Source organism: Lepus europaeus, chromosome 1, assembly GCF_033115175.1.
Source record: "Lepus europaeus isolate LE1 chromosome 1, mLepTim1.pri, whole genome shotgun sequence".
Classification (NCBI taxonomy): domain Eukaryota; kingdom Metazoa; phylum Chordata; class Mammalia; order Lagomorpha; family Leporidae; genus Lepus; species Lepus europaeus.
The window spans coordinates 10,876,298-10,894,540 of NC_084827.1; the positions used below are offsets into that span (position 1 = coordinate 10,876,298).

The 18,243-nt window shown below is 41.7% G+C and overlaps 1 protein-coding gene, 1 long non-coding RNA gene and 1 pseudogene across 2 annotated transcripts in view; 2 read left to right on the top strand and 1 right to left on the bottom strand.

The window, feature by feature from the left end:
- The window catches only part of LOC133761744 (uncharacterized), a 44,653-nt gene extending 43,375 nt beyond the window's left edge, over positions 1–1,278 (top strand). The window contains exon 4 of the long non-coding RNA XR_009866219.1: positions 1,107–1,278. This is a non-coding gene — a long non-coding RNA (uncharacterized LOC133761744). The remainder of the gene's footprint in view (positions 1–1,106) is intronic.
- Positions 1,279–4,941: 3,663 nt separating this feature from the next.
- LOC133768351 (U2 spliceosomal RNA) lies at positions 4,942–5,008 on the bottom strand (annotated as a pseudogene).
- A 2,381-nt stretch (positions 5,009–7,389) lies between these two features.
- Positions 7,390–18,243, top strand: part of AKR1D1 (aldo-keto reductase family 1 member D1) — a 38,959-nt gene continuing 28,105 nt past the window's right edge. The window contains exons 1-3 of the mRNA XM_062194397.1: positions 7,390–7,575; positions 12,866–13,033; positions 17,356–17,472. Coding sequence (XP_062050381.1) covers positions 7,483–7,575; positions 12,866–13,033; positions 17,356–17,472 — 378 coding nt within the window. The 5' untranslated portion in view covers positions 7,390–7,482. The remainder of the gene's footprint in view (positions 7,576–12,865; positions 13,034–17,355; positions 17,473–18,243) is intronic.

Below are 18,243 nucleotides of genomic sequence, written 5' to 3' on the forward strand. Positions count from 1 at the left end.
CAGAGTTACAAACATAGAGGGAGAGACAGAGAAAGAGACTGATTGATCTTCAATCTGATGGCTCCCTCCCTAGTTGGCCACAACAGCTGGGGCTGGGCCAGGCAAAAGCTAGGAGCCAAGAGCTCTTCCACGTGTGTTGCAGGGGCCCATGCATTGGGGCCATCTTTCACTGCTTTCCCAGGCGCATTAGCAGAGAGCTGGATTGGAAGTGGAGTAGTCAAGGCATGAACTGGCACTCATATGAGATGCTGGCTTTTCAGGCAGTAGCTTAGCTCACTGTGCTACAACACCATCCATGCCCCTGGTTTTGGTGTAGCCTGGTGGGGCTAAGGTTGGTTACATGCTGAAATGTGTCTGTTTGATAAGCTCATGCTAAGATACCCTTGCCTGAAACAGGCTGCGGGTTTCCCAGTACAAAGGTGTTCACACACATCAATAGTAGTTCGATACCTGACAGCAAAGGGTATCCAGAACAATCCATTGATTGAGGGCGGGGGTAAGGAAACCTGGACCTGAGATCTCTGAGCCCTCCAAATGAATTTTCTTCTCTTGTTATTACCATATTATGTGAGGGTACTTCCAAACTTCATGGAAAATATGGAGTCTAAAGATAGGTTGAAAGGAGGGTTTATGGTGCAGCAGTTAAGATGTCACGTGGGATGCCCGCATTCCATATTAGAGCGCCCGGGTTCACGTCCTGGATCCACTTCTGACCCAGCTTCCTGGGAGGCAGACTACAATCCATATGTTAGACCTGGATTGAGTTCCGGGGTCCTAGATTTGATGTGGCTGAGCTCCAACTGTCATGGCCATCTGGGGAGTAAACCAGCAGATGGAAGCTCTCTCTCTTTCTCTCTCTCTCTGCTCTCTGCCTTTCAGATAAAATGAAGTTTTTTTTTTTTTTTTTTCCAAGAGTAACTATTTGGGTGCAAAAAATTTTGAAACCCATGCATGTGAATGGTCTTCAAAAAGTTCATGAAAAACACATGTTATGAAAAAGTGGTATGGGGCTGGCGCTGTGGCATAGCAGGTAAAGCTGCCGCCTCCAGTGCTGGCATTCCATATGGGTGCCAATTCAAGTCTCAACTGCTGCACTTCTAATTCAGCTCTCTGCTGTGGCCTGGGAAAGCAGTGGAAGATGGCCCAAGTCCTTGGGCTCCTGCACTCATGTGGGAGACCTGGAAGAAACTCCTGGCTTCGGATCGGCGCAGCTCTGGCTGTTGCAGCCAACTGGGGAGTGAACCAGCAGATGGAAGACCTGTCTCTCTCTGCCTCTCCTTCTCTTGCTGTGTAACTCTGACTTTCAAATAAATAAATAAATCTTAAAAAAGAGTAGTGTGTGAATTTCCAAAATTCTTTGCACTCAAATAAGCAAATTTTAATACCATTTGTCCAAAATTTTTTTTATGTTCTCTTGTATTTGTTGCCTTTCATGAAGGTGTCCTAAACTGAATCTTGTGAATCCTTTCACTAAACTGTTAACCAAAATAATTATTTTTTATAATTATTTTATAATTATATTTAATTTATATATAATTTAATTTATAAATATATTATTATAATTAATTTTTTATAAACTTAGTTGAGTTTTGTTGATTAGTAGTTCATACTTAAATACCCAAACTGGAGATTGTGATGCATGCTATACAATATCATTCAAATTCACCTGTGGTATCTGAACCTTTCTGAATGTTAATTCATTTCAATTAGCTGAATGAATTGCCCTCCATTTCATCTACCAGTTAGCATGAAGGAAAAGAGCAAATATATTCCAGGCAGTACAAGAGCACTTCAAAAAATCATGCAGAAATAGAAATAAGCGATAAGTTTATTTTGGTGTAAAAACATTTGAAAGTATGTGGATAGTGTTTTAATAACGCAAATATTTTATGAACTTTTAAAAATTTTTTTTTACTAGACTTTGTCCTTCTTTACTTATTTTTGGATGGAGTGAGAGATTTTCTTGCTGTCATGAAATAACTTTGATGGCCTTGCCTTTTCCTCACATGCTTCTTGCCCCTATCCTTTATCTTTCAAATGTAGAGAAAGCAAGGGAATTCTAAAAATTGTCATAGTTCTCAGACTCTAGAATTTTCATGTTCTAAGGTATTCATATCATTAGCCTGTATGAGGTGCTGTTTCCTTTCAAATTAACTACATACAACATCATAGACCCATGCATTTAGAAATTTCACATTGGTTCCAGTCTTTGCCCTACCGAAATCTGATAGGACTAATTACTTCTAGTCTTACCATTAAATAGGTAATTAAATAGGTAATTAAATAGGGAATTTCCAGAATCACCACAAAAGCAACATGTGGAAAACCTGAAATCTGGAGATTTTTATCTTCTGGGAGAGAAAGCAGAGGTTTACCTTGAGTTTCAATCAACAGGGACCTTATCAGGTACTATTAGTAGTTAACATTGTAGTGAAATTTTAGGGTGATAATGTTGGATTTACATATTTAATTAAAAAGGCACACATCATTTTATCCAGATTATTGGACTTCCAGTTCACTTACAGATCTCAAACCGAGACTTCTTTGTGATCTTCAGAAACAATCTCCAAAAGTTACAGCTGATTCAAAATCCTCAGTTGAAACTATTGTTTCCATAAACTAGGCAGTTTTTGCTTACATCTCTGGAATAGGATTACGTTTCAGATAACTCAACACCCTTTTTTTTTTTTGGTTTCTCTTATTGCTACACTTGGCTGATAATGTACATTGAAAGTCCCCAGTGACTGACTATGGTAGTCTCGGTTTTCGCATATTGCCATCTTCTCCTCCTTCCCCTTCTCCCCCATTCCTGTTTCTTTTCCTTTTGTTCCCCACTTCTAAACTCCTATGGGTTTCTGGGTGTGTGTTATTTAACGTGAGACCAAACATTCTTATGCACTTTCCTCAGACCCTTGTCATTGCTGTAAATGCTATTGGTGTATCATACCCACCTGACCCAGCTGGGGGAAAAATGTAACAGGTGTTTCTTTAAATATTTCTTAGTTCAGATTTTCTCTGATACTGATATTTCTCTCATATTGTGAATTCCAAACCTCAACTTTGTAAATAGCTGGACTATGCTTCCCCATCAACATAGTATGTCTTAAGAGAATAGTACGCTGAACTCATCAGAAACAAGGATAACTCTCAGAATGTCCTGCAGGAACTGTCACATTACTCAGAATGCATGTCCACTTTTAAGACTCAATGATTGGCTTACTCCTTTTAAAAATAAATGTTTATGCTCACCTGGGGCTCATGTCATACTAGTGAACTCTTCCTCATGTGGATACTACCTTGAGAAGCCATTTAACCAGTTTAAATTCATTATCTAAGGTGTTCTATCAACACACAATCTGTGATTTCTTCTTGGCTAATCCAGAGGAAGTTCATGCCAGAACAAATATTTCTTAGTGCAAATATGTAAATACTAGGAAGATGTAGCTGGATATTTAAAGTAGCCTTTTTTTGGTCTGTTTTTGACAGAAAGTGACCCCCCCCCCAAAAAAAAAGAAATAAATAAAAGCAGCCCGTATGCATTTCCAATGACAGTTGGCCTAGTTTCTACCTTTAAAAGATCAAAGTTTTGTATACTTTTGAAAATAGGTGCATATTAATTCAGCTTTGATTTTTATAAAGACAGTATGCTATTTGTAACCTCCACGGTAACCCAGTGCTATGAACTTAATTCCATTTGTTAAAGCTATAACCTCCAACAAGATGGTACAATAGTCTCCCATTATCTCAGTTTTGCTGTCTGTGGCTTGTTACCTGTAGTCAACTGTAATCCAAAAGTATTCAATGGAAAACAAAGAATTCCTAAGTTTTAAATGAGATGTCATTCTGAGTTAGTGAATAAATCACCTTCCAACCCACTCTGTCTTGCCTAAGGCATGGCTCATTCCTTGTACAGTGTATTCACACTGTATGTGTTTACTTGTCCATTTATCATTTTATAGCCATATCAGTTTTCAGATTAACTATTTTAGTATCCAATGGTTGTGTTCAAATAACCCTTGTTTTAATTAATAGGCATCATAGTACAAGAGTATTGATGCTGGCGGTTCAGACTTGTCAAGTGAAAGATGAGTTTATCACAGCTATATTTGGATAGGAAAAAAGTATGGTGTATAGGGCATGGTAGTATCTTTGGTTTTAGGCATACATTATGGGTCTTGGAATGTATTGTCAGCAGTACTTGTAGATGGTACTTTGGGGAGTTAATTAGGTTTAGCTGGAGTCATGAGAATTGGATCCCATGATGAGCTCAGTGTTCTCAGAAGAAAGAACCATTGAGTTTGCCCCCTTTTCTCTCATAGTCATTTAAAAGAAAGGAAGAGAACCCTTACTAGGAGGTGAATTGGCTGGCAGTTCAAAATTGGACTTCCCAGTCTAAAGAATACTGAGAAATAAGCAGCTAATTTCTAAGCCATTCAGTTTATGATTTTATCATAGCAGCCCCAGCTGAAAGTCATCCAAGAAAAAAAGTTTAGAACACACAATAATTCCAGCAAGATTTTTGAAAAAGAAATAGAAATGCTGATTTTAAAGCTTACGTAGAAAATGAAGGAAAAGGGGTTGGTGTTGTGGTATAGCAAGTAAAGCTGATTCCTGCAGTGCCAGCTTCCCATATGGGCACTGGTTCATGTCCTGGCTACTCCTCTTCTGATCCAGCTTCCTGCTAACAGCCTGGGAAAAGCAGCAGTGGATGGTCCAAGTGTTGGGCCCCTTCCACCTATGTTGGAGACCTGGAAGAAACTCCTGGCTTCCGTCTGGCCCGGCCCTGGCCATTGCAGCCATCTGGGGAATGAACAAGCAGACAGAACTTTTTCTATGTTTCTCTCTCCCTCTCTCTCTGTAACTCTTTCTAATAAATAAATAAATCTTCTAAAAAAAGAAAGTAAAGGAAGATGATTAGCTAAAACATTTTTGGAAAAGCAAATAAAGTTTGAGAATTATATTATATGATTTACTACACTTGATCTTGGCCAAAAGGCCAAGAAGCAATTAAGTACATGATTTTAAGTCTTATTATGAATAATCAAGGTCACTTGTTAGCCATAAAGGGAGAGATGCATAGAGAATGGAAACAATAAAAAGTTCAAAATGGACTCACTCAGTCTGCTCTTTGATTTATAACAATGATGTAAAAGAAATTCAATGGAGAAAGCAATTCTTTCAACAAATGTAATTTTTTTTGGTACTGCTGTCTTTTTTTTTTCTTTTCAACTTTTATTTAATAAATATAAATTTCCAGAGTACAACTTTTGAATTATAGCAGCTTTTCCCCCCATAACCTCCCTCCCACCCGCAACCATCGCATCTCCCACTCCCTCTTACATTCCATTCTTCATCATGATTCATTTTCAATTATCTTTATATAAGGAAGATCAACTTAGTATAAACTAAGTAGATATTTCAACAGTCTGCACCCGCAAAGACACACAAAGTATTGAGTATTGTTTGAGTAGTAATTTTACCATTAATTCTCGTACTACAACACATTAAGGGCAGAGGTCCTACATGGGGAGCAGGTGCACAGTGACTCCCGTCAACAAATGTAATTTTAACAAGAGGACAGTATTATGCAAAATGAAACAATGGTACCTAAATCTGCTACATTAAATAAACACCTATTGAAAATGGATCATAGATCTAAATGGAAAACATAAATCATAAAACTTTCAAAAAAATAGACCTATAGTGAGTCAAGAAGTTCTTTGAAATGACCTTCAAAGTAGGATACAAAATATTGATAAATATTATAAAAATTAAAATCTCTTAGAGTTACACAGAGAGAGGAGAGTCAGAGAGAGAGAGAGAGAGGTCTTCCACCCGCTGGTTCATTCCCCAGATGGCTGCAACGGCCGGAGCTGCGCCGAGCCGAAGCCAGGAGCCAGGACCTTCTTCTGGGTCTCCCACACGGGTGCAGGGGCCCAAGGACTGGGGCCATCTTCTACTGCTTTCCCAGGCCACAGCAGAGAGCTGGATTGGAAGTGGAGCAGCCAGGTCTCAGAACCGGCGCCCATATGGGATGCCAGTGCTTCAGGTCAGGGTGTCAATCCGTTGTGCTACAGCGTGGGCCGCTGCATAATCACCTTAAAAGATAAACCTATAGTAATAGAGAAGAGACAGTGATTTCCAGGGGCTAGAGGTGAAGGGAGAGTGTGGCTATAATCAGGTAGAATGAAGGAGTTCCCTGGGTCATGGCACTCTCTGGTATCCCCATTGTAATGCAGACCATACAAATCTACACATATGCTAAAATTCTAGAGATAAACAGCAAAAAGTCAGTCATAATGAAAACAGAGAAGCATGTATTCACCAACATTTAAGCACTCAAGGGTGCACAGTAAGCATTTCTTGGATCCGGTTACTAATGATGAATCTTCTGCTGCCGGGCCCCAGACTGCCCCAGCCTGGTTTTATTGTTGTGTCTGCTCCATATCAATGGAGATATCAGCAAGGAGGACTACCCCAGGGAGGCGGCAAAGCACTGAAAAGCAGACTTCAGGACCGTGATCTTTAACCAGCTCTGAAGCCATCAGGATCAAAGCTCTCATTTTACACACAGCACAGTCCTTTTGAGGAACAGTGTAATTAAACACCTGTTCATTGTTACCCTAACATTTACCTCTTTCTCAACTGACCTTAATTGCAAATTCAGAAGTGATTTCTAATTATCTCAAGGCCGTCAGTCTTTTATCTCCTCTCACCACTGTGATTGATTTGGTGGCAGACCCATGATCCAAGAAAGGCAAGTGAGAACAGGGCTGAATTTCTGCATTGCTGTGTAGGTTAAGGGGTAAGTGAAACCTCCTACTCCTTGGGTTTGATACTGTCAGCATGTCACTCCAAGGACAGGCATAAACACATTTCAGTGATAAGGGGAGAGAGTCTACAGAGAGACCACCTGCAGAGTGGGAAACTGATCCTGGCCATATTTATTCCTTTATTTTAGCGGCTCCCAAACTTTACTGGAGATAAAAATTGAAGACTTTCTCCCAGTCCTGCTGCCTCTGGATATCCAAGGAAATCCTGAAAAGCTGTTTTAGTCTCCACGACTATAGCCTTAATGCTAGAACTAATAAACTTCCTTTGTAGTTGAAGAGAATTTAACATAGGTCCTTCATTCACCCATAGCAACATCTTAACTGGAAGAGGCCAGTTGAATTGTTCCCTCTTGTTTTGGTTTTTTTTTTTTTTTTTTTCATTTTCTCTTTGTAGAGAAGTAAGCATGAACTCTTATGTTATTTGCACGCCTCTGATGAAGTTCAAGGAGCATCCATACACAGGATTTCATGGACAATGTGGAAAAACACTGGTTGAGAAATAGATCTGTCACTCTCCGTCTCTTCCCTCTGCCCCTCCCTCTGAGCCTCCTCTTTTGACTAAATATGCCCTAGGACACCATTTCAGAAAGACTCTCCCTCTGATCAGAGCTGCTCGTAGCAAGTTGAAAGCTCAGGCTCTGTCTTCACGATGGACCTCAGTGCTACAAATCACCGCATTGCTCTCAGTGATGGAAACAGCATCCCCATCATCGGACTTGGTACCTATTCAGAACCTAAAAAGGTAAGCTTCTCATTCTCTCCCTGTTGTGTGTGTGCGTGTGTGTGTGTGTGTTTAACACTTTCCTAGAGCAGAATCTGTAATTTGTTTTGTATGGATCTTTTTGATTAACTTTTTGTAATAGTGGAAGCAGTCTCCAAGGATTACCGTGCCTTCATGAGTATTGAACTGAAGGTTAAATTAAATCAGTTCGGTATTAAAAACTGGTTTGGGTGATACAATGGAATCGTTCTACTTCCTTCACTGAAATTTGGCTGAATGCAAATTCAGAGTGACCTAAGGCACGAGGCATTTGTGAATTTATGATTGTGTTCATGAACACTGGTAAGAATAGACACCGCAAGTGTGGATACACTGCTTCTGGAACCTCAGGAACCTAACTCTGGGTGTGAGGCTTCATTCTTAACACTTTCCCAGCATGCAGCCATATATGTGACTTTTTCTTAAAGAACTTCTAGCAGTACCCCAAAAATTTACTCTTGATTGCTTTGGTTTGTGTAAATTTTGCAATATCCTTATAAGCAGCCTATCTAATTTGCCCTTAGACTAAGGCTACCAGATTTGTCAAATAAAAATATAAGATATTCAGGTAAATTTGAACTTCAGATCAACAATGAATAATTTTTAATTTAAGCATGTCCCATTTAATATTTGGGTTGTGGTTATAACAAAAATAATTCTTGCTTATTTGAAATGCAAATTTATCTTGGCATCCTGTTTTTCTTCTGGAAACTAATGTTTCATGTCCACAACCATCTCCATAGCTCTCTGTAGGTTATGTTCTCTGGATAACACTTGGTAGGATAACTTCTTGCCACCTCATTTTGGAGATTAACTACTACCACATGGCCTCTATGGTTGAAAATTCTGTCATTTCTAATTTATGAATCAACCCAGATCTGCAACAGCATCTCCCACAGACTCCCTTGGCCCACCAAGGACAGCTGTAACTGACTGCAGTGATTGTGGTGTTTCTGTCATTGAAGCATTCTTATCTCTTTGAGTAAAGGAATGTCCTCTGGTCCCTGCTGCAGAACACAACCATCACTGGGTTTTCTCACCTAACACAGTAGATTCACCCTAGTCTGTCCTCTTCTCTGAGGGTTTTTTTTTTTTTTTTTTTTTAGGATTTATTTATTTGAAAGAGTTACACACACACACACACACACACAGAGAGAGAGAGAGGTCTTCCATCCACTGGTTCACTCCTCAATTGGCTGCAACAGCTGGAACTGCACTGATCCGGAGCCAGGAGCCAGGAGCTAGGAGCTTCTTCCAGGTCTCCCACGTGGGTGCAGAGGACCAAGCACTTGGGCCATCTTCTACTGCTTTCCTAGGCAATAGCAGAGAGCTGGATTGGAAGTGGAGAAGCCGAGACTCAAACCAGTGTCCATATGGGATGCTGGCACTGCAGGCAGTGGCCTTACCCAGTACGCCACAATGCCAGCCTGCTCTGAGAGTTTTGATCCCTTTCTTGACCATCTGCCATTTGTATTTGTGGAAAGTCTACTTTGCTTAGTGTGGGTCATTACTTTTTCCAAATTCTCAAGAGCTTTGCTGGTAGTGCATTTGCATTTTTATTTATTTGAAAATCAGAGTTCCACAAATAGAGGAGGAAAGGCAGAGAGAGAGAGAGAGAGAGAGAGGTCTTCCATCCACTGCTTCACTCCTGAATTGGCCGCAATGGCCACAGCTGTGCCAATCCGAAGCCAGGAGCCAGGATCTCCCATGAAGGTGCAGGGGCCAAGGACTTGGGCCACCTTCCACTGCTTTCCCAGGCCATAGCAGAGAGCTGGATTGGAAGTGGAGCAGTTGAGACTTAAGCTGGTGCCCATATGGGATGCCGGCACTGCAGGTGGCAGCTTTACCCACTACGCCACAGCGCCAGCCCCTGCATTGTTTTGAGGTGTTGAGTCAGAGGATAGGGTTCCCCCCTTGGGGCATTTGGATCTGGCTAAAAGGCCCATGAGAGTCTCACAGGCATGGAAAGCCATGACACGGTGGCAAAAACAACCTAAATGAAAGATCCTGGTGAACAAGACCCCAGCAGAAGGAACAGGCCATCAAGGAGGGAGGCGCCTTTCTCCGAAGGAAGGAACCTCCACTGTGATACGGCCTTGACTAAACAAGTTCAGAGTCGGTGAACTCAAGGAGCTTCCATAGCCTAGACAGCTCATGGCAAGAGCCTTGGGTGATTGCTGACATCATAAATAAGAGTGCCAATTGTTAAATCAACAACGGGAGTCACTGGGTACATGCTCCCTACATAGGATCTCTGTCCTTAATGTGTTTTACTATGAGACTTAAAGACAACACTACTAGTTGAACAATACCCTATACCTTGTGCAGTTGTGTGAGTGCAGCCTGTTGAAATCCTTGCTTAGTATATACTAAGTTGATCTTCTGTATATGAAGGTAATTGAAAATGAAACTTGATGAAGGGCAGGATGGGAGAGGGGGTGGGAGAGAGGAGGGCCACGGGAGGGAGGGAGGTTGGGGAGGGGGGAAGCCACAACAATACAAAAGTTGCACTTTGTAAATTCACATTTATTAAATAAAAAAAATGATATCCCCTTCCCTCTCTCTCTCCTTTTTTTCTTTCTTTCTCCCACCTGTCTTTCCCCTCCTTCCTCTTTTCTTTTGTTAGTTTTTTTTTTTTTTTTTTTTTGACAGGCAGAGTGGATAGTGAGAGAGAGAGACAGAGAGAAAGGTCTTCCTTTTACCATTGGTTCACCCTCCAATGGCCGCCGCGGCTGGCGCACCGCGCTGATCCGAAGCCAGGAAGGAGCCAGGTGCTTCTCCTGGTCTCCCATGGGGTGCAGGGCCCAAGCACTTGGGCCATCCTCCACTGCCTTCCCGGGCCATAGCAGAGAGCTGGCCTGGAAGAGGGGCAACCAGGACAGAATCCGGCGCCCTGACCGGGACTAGAACCTGGTGTGCAGGCGCCGCAAGGCGGAGGATTAGCCTAGTGAGCCACGGCGCCGGCGTCTTTTGTTAGTTTTTGAGATAACATTTTAAATGTACATTATAGTGAAGTTTAATGCTTTATAAAATAAGAAGTTTAACAAATAAAAAGCAAAACAATCCTAATTCAGTGGGAATATAGGCAATGGTTATAAACAGTAATTGAACGAAAATAAAAAAACAATTATTCCTCAAAAAAAACAGGATAGGGTTCCCATATTTAAAAAAAAAAAATAACTCTACCCTTTATTCATACTGATATCCAGCTCCCTCTGAGGCAGTACTCCTAAGACCCATTCCTGTATGTCCTCTCCAGTTCTCATTGTGCTAGGTGTCTGGTCCTACAATTCCTTCCATATGGTTTCTTCTTTCTTCCCTTAGCAACCCACTTTCTTCCTTTGGTTTGCCAAGAAATCTTGAAACTTATCTGGTGGCTGGAGGAAGATTTGCAAGCAGATCCTTCATGGAATCATGTTGCATTCAGGGCAGAGCCTGCCACATCATTTTCAGAGGAAACAGGGACTGTCAGACACTAACAGGGAGATCACTTTCGCAGTGCTGTGTCATGTCTTCTGATCTGTATTCCATTCACTATTGTTGATTGCCCTGTGCAATGGGCTTCCAGCATTTCCAGTGTATTTTAGATTTTGGGCTGTTTCCTGTGGGTCTGTAAAGTAATTAGAAATACATTCCAGACTTCTTATCTTGTTCATTTTACAACAAATCAGTAGCTGTGGGTCAGAGGCCTCATGTCTGATACGACTTGTCAGGCATTTGGTTAGAAGACTGAAAAACAGAAACAGGTACAAGTATTTCTCAACATTCATTGCATAAGACCAGAACAATCACCATGAGTATGAAGTTGAAAAAGTCAGCAAATTGGATTAACCTTCTCCCACACACACTCTGAAAGATAATTTGAAAATTTTACTTGATGAGATTAGATGTGTTTCTTGATGGAAGGAAATCACTTTAGGCCTTTCCTTTCTCATTAAGCAAATTGTAACTAAATTAGACACACTTGTGTTTATTTAAATAGCATAACTGAAGTACCATGATGTATGTGGAGTCTGAAAAACAGTCTTAGTCTGCTTTGTGCTGCTATAACACACTGCAGTGGACTCTATGTTTGAGGGATCTGTGTCCACAGATTCAACCATATATTGAAAATACTCAGAAAAAAATTCAGGAGCAGATGTACAATACCCGGGTTCTGTTCCCGGCTTTGCTCCTGTCTCTAGCTTCCTGTTGATGCAGACCGTGGGGGCCAGTGGTGATGACTCAGGTACTTGGGTCTCTGCCACCCAGGTGAAAGACTTGGATTGAGTTTCTGACTCTTGCCTCCAGTCGGGCCCAGCCCTTGCTGTTGTGGGCATCTAGGGAATGAAGCAGTTGATGGATGAGCTTGTTTGCTGGCTTTCTGTCTCTCTTTTCACTTTCTCCATCCTTCATTTATTAATTGATCAATCTGCTGTGGCCAGGGAGTGCAGTGGAGGATGGCCCAAGTCCTTGGGCCCTGCACCCCATGGGAGACCAGGAGAAGCACCTGGCTCCTGCCATCGGAACAGCGCGGTGCGCCGGCCGCAGCGCGCCTACCGCGGCGGCCAATGGAGGGTGAACCAACGGCGAAAGGAAGACCTTTCTCTCTGTCTGTCTCTCTCACTGTCCACTCTGTCTGTCAAAAAAAAAAAAAAAAAAAAAAAAAAGGGTCTGCAGGCTGGTGCTGTGGTGTAGCAGGCAAAACCATGGCCTGCAGTGCTGGCATCCCGTGTGGGTGCCTGTTCAAGTCCTGGCTGCTCCTCTTCCAATCTAGCTCTCTGCTGTGGCCTGGGAAAGCAGTAGAAGATGCCCAAGTTGTTGGACCCCTGTGTCGATGTGGAAGACCTGGAAGAAGCTCCTGGCTCCTGACTTCGAATCAGCCCAGCTGAAGCCATCGCGGCCATTTGGGGAGTGAATCAGTGGATGGAAGACTTCTCTCTCTCTCTGCCTCTGCTTCTCTGTAACTCTGCCTTTCAAATAAATAAATCTTTTAAAAAAATTGGGTTCATAGTGCACATGGACAGACTTTTTTCTTGTTTTTATTCCCTAAATAGTACAATATAATAACTACTTACACAATATTTATGTTGTAGCAGGTATTCTAAGTTCTTTAGACAAATTTTAAAATATTCAGGATGCCGTAGGTCATATGCAAATCCTATGCCATTTTATATTAGGGTCCTGGGAGCTGTCAAACAATGTACATGCAAAATATCCTGACTAATGATGACTAAACTACAGGAAACACTCATTTTTCTTCTCTCCAACCCCAACCTCCTTGTCATTTCAGACCCCTAAGGGGAGCTGTGCGACATCAGTCAAGATTGCCATTGACACAGGGTACCGACACATTGACGGGGCCTACGTCTACCAAAATGAGCACGAAGTGGGCGAAGCCATCAGGGAGAAGATAGCAGAAGGGAAGGTGCGGAGAGAGGATATTTTCTACTGTGGAAAGGTGAGTTCTCGCCTCCACCCCCACCCCGACCCTGTCTCCTTATGTTAATGGTGGGTCCAATACCTCCTTTCTCTGCTAAAGAGACTTGAACTTGCCGAGGGGATGAGGGTGTGCTCCCTGTCCCTCACCACTGTGCTCTTCCTCACTCTTAGCCCCTGAAGGGGGGGGGGGGCAGAGCTCTTTCTTCATCCATGCATTCATGATATTGACTTAAGGGAACTTAGTGTGAGAAAAGCCAAATCTATAAAGCAGAAAATTTGGGCAGTGACAGGAAGAGTGTAGGTTGTTCATATCCCAGAAGACTGCCAGTGCTGTCTTTAAAAAGAGTAACCTTCTTTTTCCTTTGTGTGCACCTTCTTTTCTATAGATCACCATTTTTTACATTGAGATCTAATTCACCTACCGTAAAGTTCACCGTTTTCATCACGGTTTTTTTAATACATTGACAAACTTGTGCAAGCATCACCTTTACCTAATTGTACAGCATTTGCATTACTCAAAAAAGATACCCTGACTCTGTTAGCAGATATTTTCCATTTATTACTCTCCGCTTGTCACTGGCAACCATGGATCTCCCTTACTCTGTCTCTATAGTATTTCTGTTCTCGGTATTTCATACAAATAGAATCTACAATACATGAATTTTTATGTGTAGTTTCTTTTATGCAGTAAAATGTTTTCAAGGTTTACTCTTCTTAAGGTAAAAATGTGTACTTTTTTTAATACTTTCCTTTATTTAAAAGGCAGAGAAACAGTGAAGGAGAGGGAGAGAGAGAGAGAGAGGATGGATTTCAGTCAGCTGGTTCACTCCCCAGATGCTCCCACCAGCCAACTATGTGCCAGGCTGGTCAGGAGCTGGGAACTCCATCTGGGACTCCTGTGTGGGTGGAAGGGCCTCAGGTATTTGAGTCATGATCTGCTGCCTTCTCAGGTGCGTTAGCAGTAAGCTACAGAGGAAGAAGAGTATCCAAAACTCAAACCAAATCCTCTGATGTGGACTGTAGACATTCTAAGCTTCAACTTAGCCCTCTGCACACAGTACCTGCCCTCCTGCACACCTTATAACCTAAACTTCACCTCCTTAACACCTACTCCACAGATCACTTTGGTCTTATATAACCACTATCATTTGTAATGACATCCAGAGTACTGCTGTTTATGATGGCTGAGAACTAGAAACAGCCCAAAGGCCCATCAACAGTGGAATGGGGAAATGACTGTGCCACAGAGCATGAGCAATGATGACTAAATTCGGCTAAAGGAATCCACGGGGATGAGTTTCAGCAACATGGTAGTGAGGGGAAAGCAAGTCATCAGTAGGATTTCATTCATATGGAGATCAGCAACAAGCAAAACTTAACACTGTATTGTTTGGAGATACATTTACAGGTCATAAAAACCTGTGAAGCCAGCAAGGCAAATTTAGGGTAGTTTTTACTGTACAGAGGAATAGAGCCCTTCTAGGACTTCTTAGGTCAGTTAAGGTTCAGTTTCTTGACTTCTCTGAAGGGAAGTGTCTGGGTGTTCATCTTATTACCCAGCTTCCCTCTATGTGGATACTGGTGTGTGTGTAATCTAATTGTACTTGTATAAGTATTCTCAGCCCTTTATGTTTACAGCTCTGCCTCCATAGATTCAATCAATCGTGGATCAAAAATCATCAGAAAAATACATTTGTACTGACTGTGTGCGCTTTTTCTTGTCATTATTACCTAAAATACACTACATAAGTATATAGGATTTGCATTTTATCAGATATTACAAGTAATTTATAGATGAGTCAAAGTATGGGGGAGAGAATTATATAGACTATATGCAAATTTGTGCCCTTTTATGTAATGGATTTGGGCCTCCTCAGATTTTGGTATTTTGAGTCTTGGAAACAATGCCCTGTAGATACTGAGAAATGATTGCATGCTGTATTTAATATAATAACAATTTGTGTTTTCTATTTAAGGTAAACTTAAGATGATACCAAAATCATGCAAAATAGAATTTTCAACATTCTTGTAATATCAGATTATGGGAGAAATGATAGCAAATTTAGTAATATTTTGAGGAAGGAGATGGGGTCAACTTTTACAGCTAGAGGACTTTGGTTATTAAAAGAAATCAAGCATATATTCAAAACCAGTCAATAAGTTAACAAATCTAGGGGCCAGCACTGTGGCACAACAGGTTAAGTCACCAGTTGCAGTGCCAGCATCCCATGTAAGCACTGGTTTGAACCATGGCTGCTCCACTTCCAATCCAACCCTCTGCTAATGTACCTAGGAAGGCAGCAGAGGATGGCCCAAGTTCTTTGGCCCCTGTTCCCACGTAGGAGAATCAGACAGAGTTCCAGTCTCCTGGCTTCAGCCAGGTTCAGTTCTGGCTGTTGCAGCCGTTTGGGGAGTGAACCAGTGGATGGCAGACCTCTCTCCTTCTCTTTCTCTCTGTTGCTCTGCCTTTCAAATAAATAAATGAATAAATTTTAAAAATAAAAGAAGTTCACAAATCTGGTAGCCAGTTATTCGAGCATCCTGGGGAGGCACACCATGCAAGCCTCTGGCTTGACATCCTATAGTGTCATTTTCACTATGGCAGGTGCTGAAGCTAGCATCTGACAAGAAAGTGGTCAAAATATTCTTTAAAATCCTTCTTTTTCTTATTTGACTGACAAGGGGATGGGGCAGAGAGAGAGAGAGATTCCCAGTGTCTGCAATGACTGGAAGCTGGAGTGAGGAGCAGAGCCAGGAATTTAACCCAAGCACGCTGATGTGGGATTTGGGCCTCTTAACCAATAGGCCTAACACACTCTGTAAAATCCTTAAATTTTCTCAAAAGTATAATTGTGTTTTATCCCTATATTTATACATATACAATTCAGTAATGTGCTGTGTAGACTACAGCTCACACAGGCAGAGTGTGACCGTCTGGTTAAGGAAACAGGAGAGGGAGTGCTGAGTTTATGTCAGGTTCAGTTGTTACGGCTCCAGCAGGATTGGTTTTCACCACCAGGGCCTGTGAGGCACTGTTGGGCAGTGGTTAAGGGCACAGATCCTGGTACTAGGTTGCCAGGCCAGCATGTCAGATCTGTCACGAGGGGCTGTCAGTATAGAGTTTCTGGGCCTCAGTTTCCCTCTCTGTAAAGGGGAAATAATAAGATAATACCTAGCACAATACCTGGCACAAAACTAATATTCTAGGTGTTTGTTGAGTAAAAGTTATTAAAATAAGAAAATAAAATAAAAGTTATTGAAAAAAGCAGAATTTTCACTTAGATGGAACCATAACCATAACCCAGATGTGCCCACAGTAATGACAAAACACAGTTCTGGTTTCTCCACATTCAATTTTCTCTTCTCTGTGCTTCCAAGGCAAAAAGGGTTTGTCTGAAAGTCTCTGGGCACCCTTTTATGTAGGATGTTTCAAGATGACCAATCAAACCTTAATGCTTCATTATGTAACACTAGAAATTAAGCAAATTCTTAGTGGGAACTGACAGAATTAACCCGAAGTCTGAGATGAAACAAATGAGTACAAAAGAACAGGACAAGGAATTTAAATGTATGCAATGATTTAACATTTCTTTTTTTTCTTAAAGATTTATTTATTTATTTATTTGAAAGTCAGGGAGAGAAGAGAAGCAGAGAGAAAGAGAGAGAGGTCTTCCATCCACTGGTTCTCTCCCCAGTTGGCCACAATGGCTGGAGCTGCGCTAATCCGAAGCGAGGAGCCAGGAGCTTCTTCCAGGTCTCCCACGTGGGTGCAGGGGCCCAAGGACTTGGGCCATCTTCTACTGCTTTCCCAGGCCATAGCAGAGAGCTGGATCAGAAGTGGCGCTGCCAGGACTGGAACTGGTGCCCATATGGGATGCCGGCACTTCAGGACAGGGTGTTAACCTGCTGTGCCACAGCGCCAGCTCCACAATGATTTAACATTTCATGAGATGTCAGTACCACCTGTTCCAAAGTGAAGGATTCCTTGAAGCCACACATAACCATAATTTTTGCAAATTTAAAATATGTATTTCGTTATAGTGGCAGGAAAATGAAATGGCAGGCTAGGTCAGGACATCTACAAGATGCACATTTGCTAGTTTTACAGTGAGAAAAAATGAACACATTAAGGGCCAACTAGGAAATTAGCATGGGTCAGGGGAAGATCTTGTCCTTGAGTTATGCACTCTGTGGTCAAGTAGATATTGACTTTTCTTGTACTATATTTGGATAGTTGCAGCATAAACATATGATTGTTAAATAAGTGGATGAGATGTGGATGAATGCTTTACAAAAGTAAAGTGTGAACATTAGCTAACTCTCTCCCTTTGACTTTTTTAGCTCTGGGCTACAAATCATGAACCAGTGATGGTGCGGCCAACCCTGGAGAGGACACTCAAGGTCCTCCAACTTGATTATGTAGATCTTTACATCATTGAAATACCCATGGCCTTCAAGGTAAGTTCAGATGCCTAGAAATTGGGCCTCTGCACCCCAGCAACCATGATTCAACAGTTACAGGCAGGAAGCTTGTTAACTACCTAGCACCACTGAATGTGATGGTAGTTTGTTATTATGGAACAGAACCTGACAAATGCCCCAAAAGATTATTCTGTTAGTAGACTCAAGCCTGGATCCCAAGTTTCTTCGATCTTAATTCAGTGTGGTTTCTGTTAAAGCATGTTTTTACCACTACAGCTTAAATTCCCTTTATCAAACCAGTCCCTGACTTTACTGCACATTATAGTTGTCTAGTGTCCAGATACAACCTTCTTCTCAGTCACACTGTTATAAAACCAAGCCCTGCGCAATATAAAGCAAAATAATATAGACAACTAACAACATACCCCCCTTCTACCCCTCCAGAGGGAGCAAACCCAAAGAATTGTCACATTTTTGGAGCCAACTCCAAGGTGCGAGTTTTCAGCTGATTTGTGTTCTTCCAGATCAAATGCAGTCCTTCTTTGAATTTTCTTAATGCGTAGACTTAATATCAATTTGAAAACCAAGAATGTGCCCAATATACACAGTTGAAGAGCAGTACCCACTTTAAGATTTCATTGAGGGAGGGAGAGATTAAAAAATGAAATTTGCCAATTGTCCATGAGGTAAATCAGATTTTGCTGCTTAGGGAGAAGGAGGACCCTGTATCACTGCAGGGGCCAGAATTCCTTTAGTCGACCAATCGTATCATTCTGTGTTCTCAGAGTCAACAGAAAAGTTGACTCT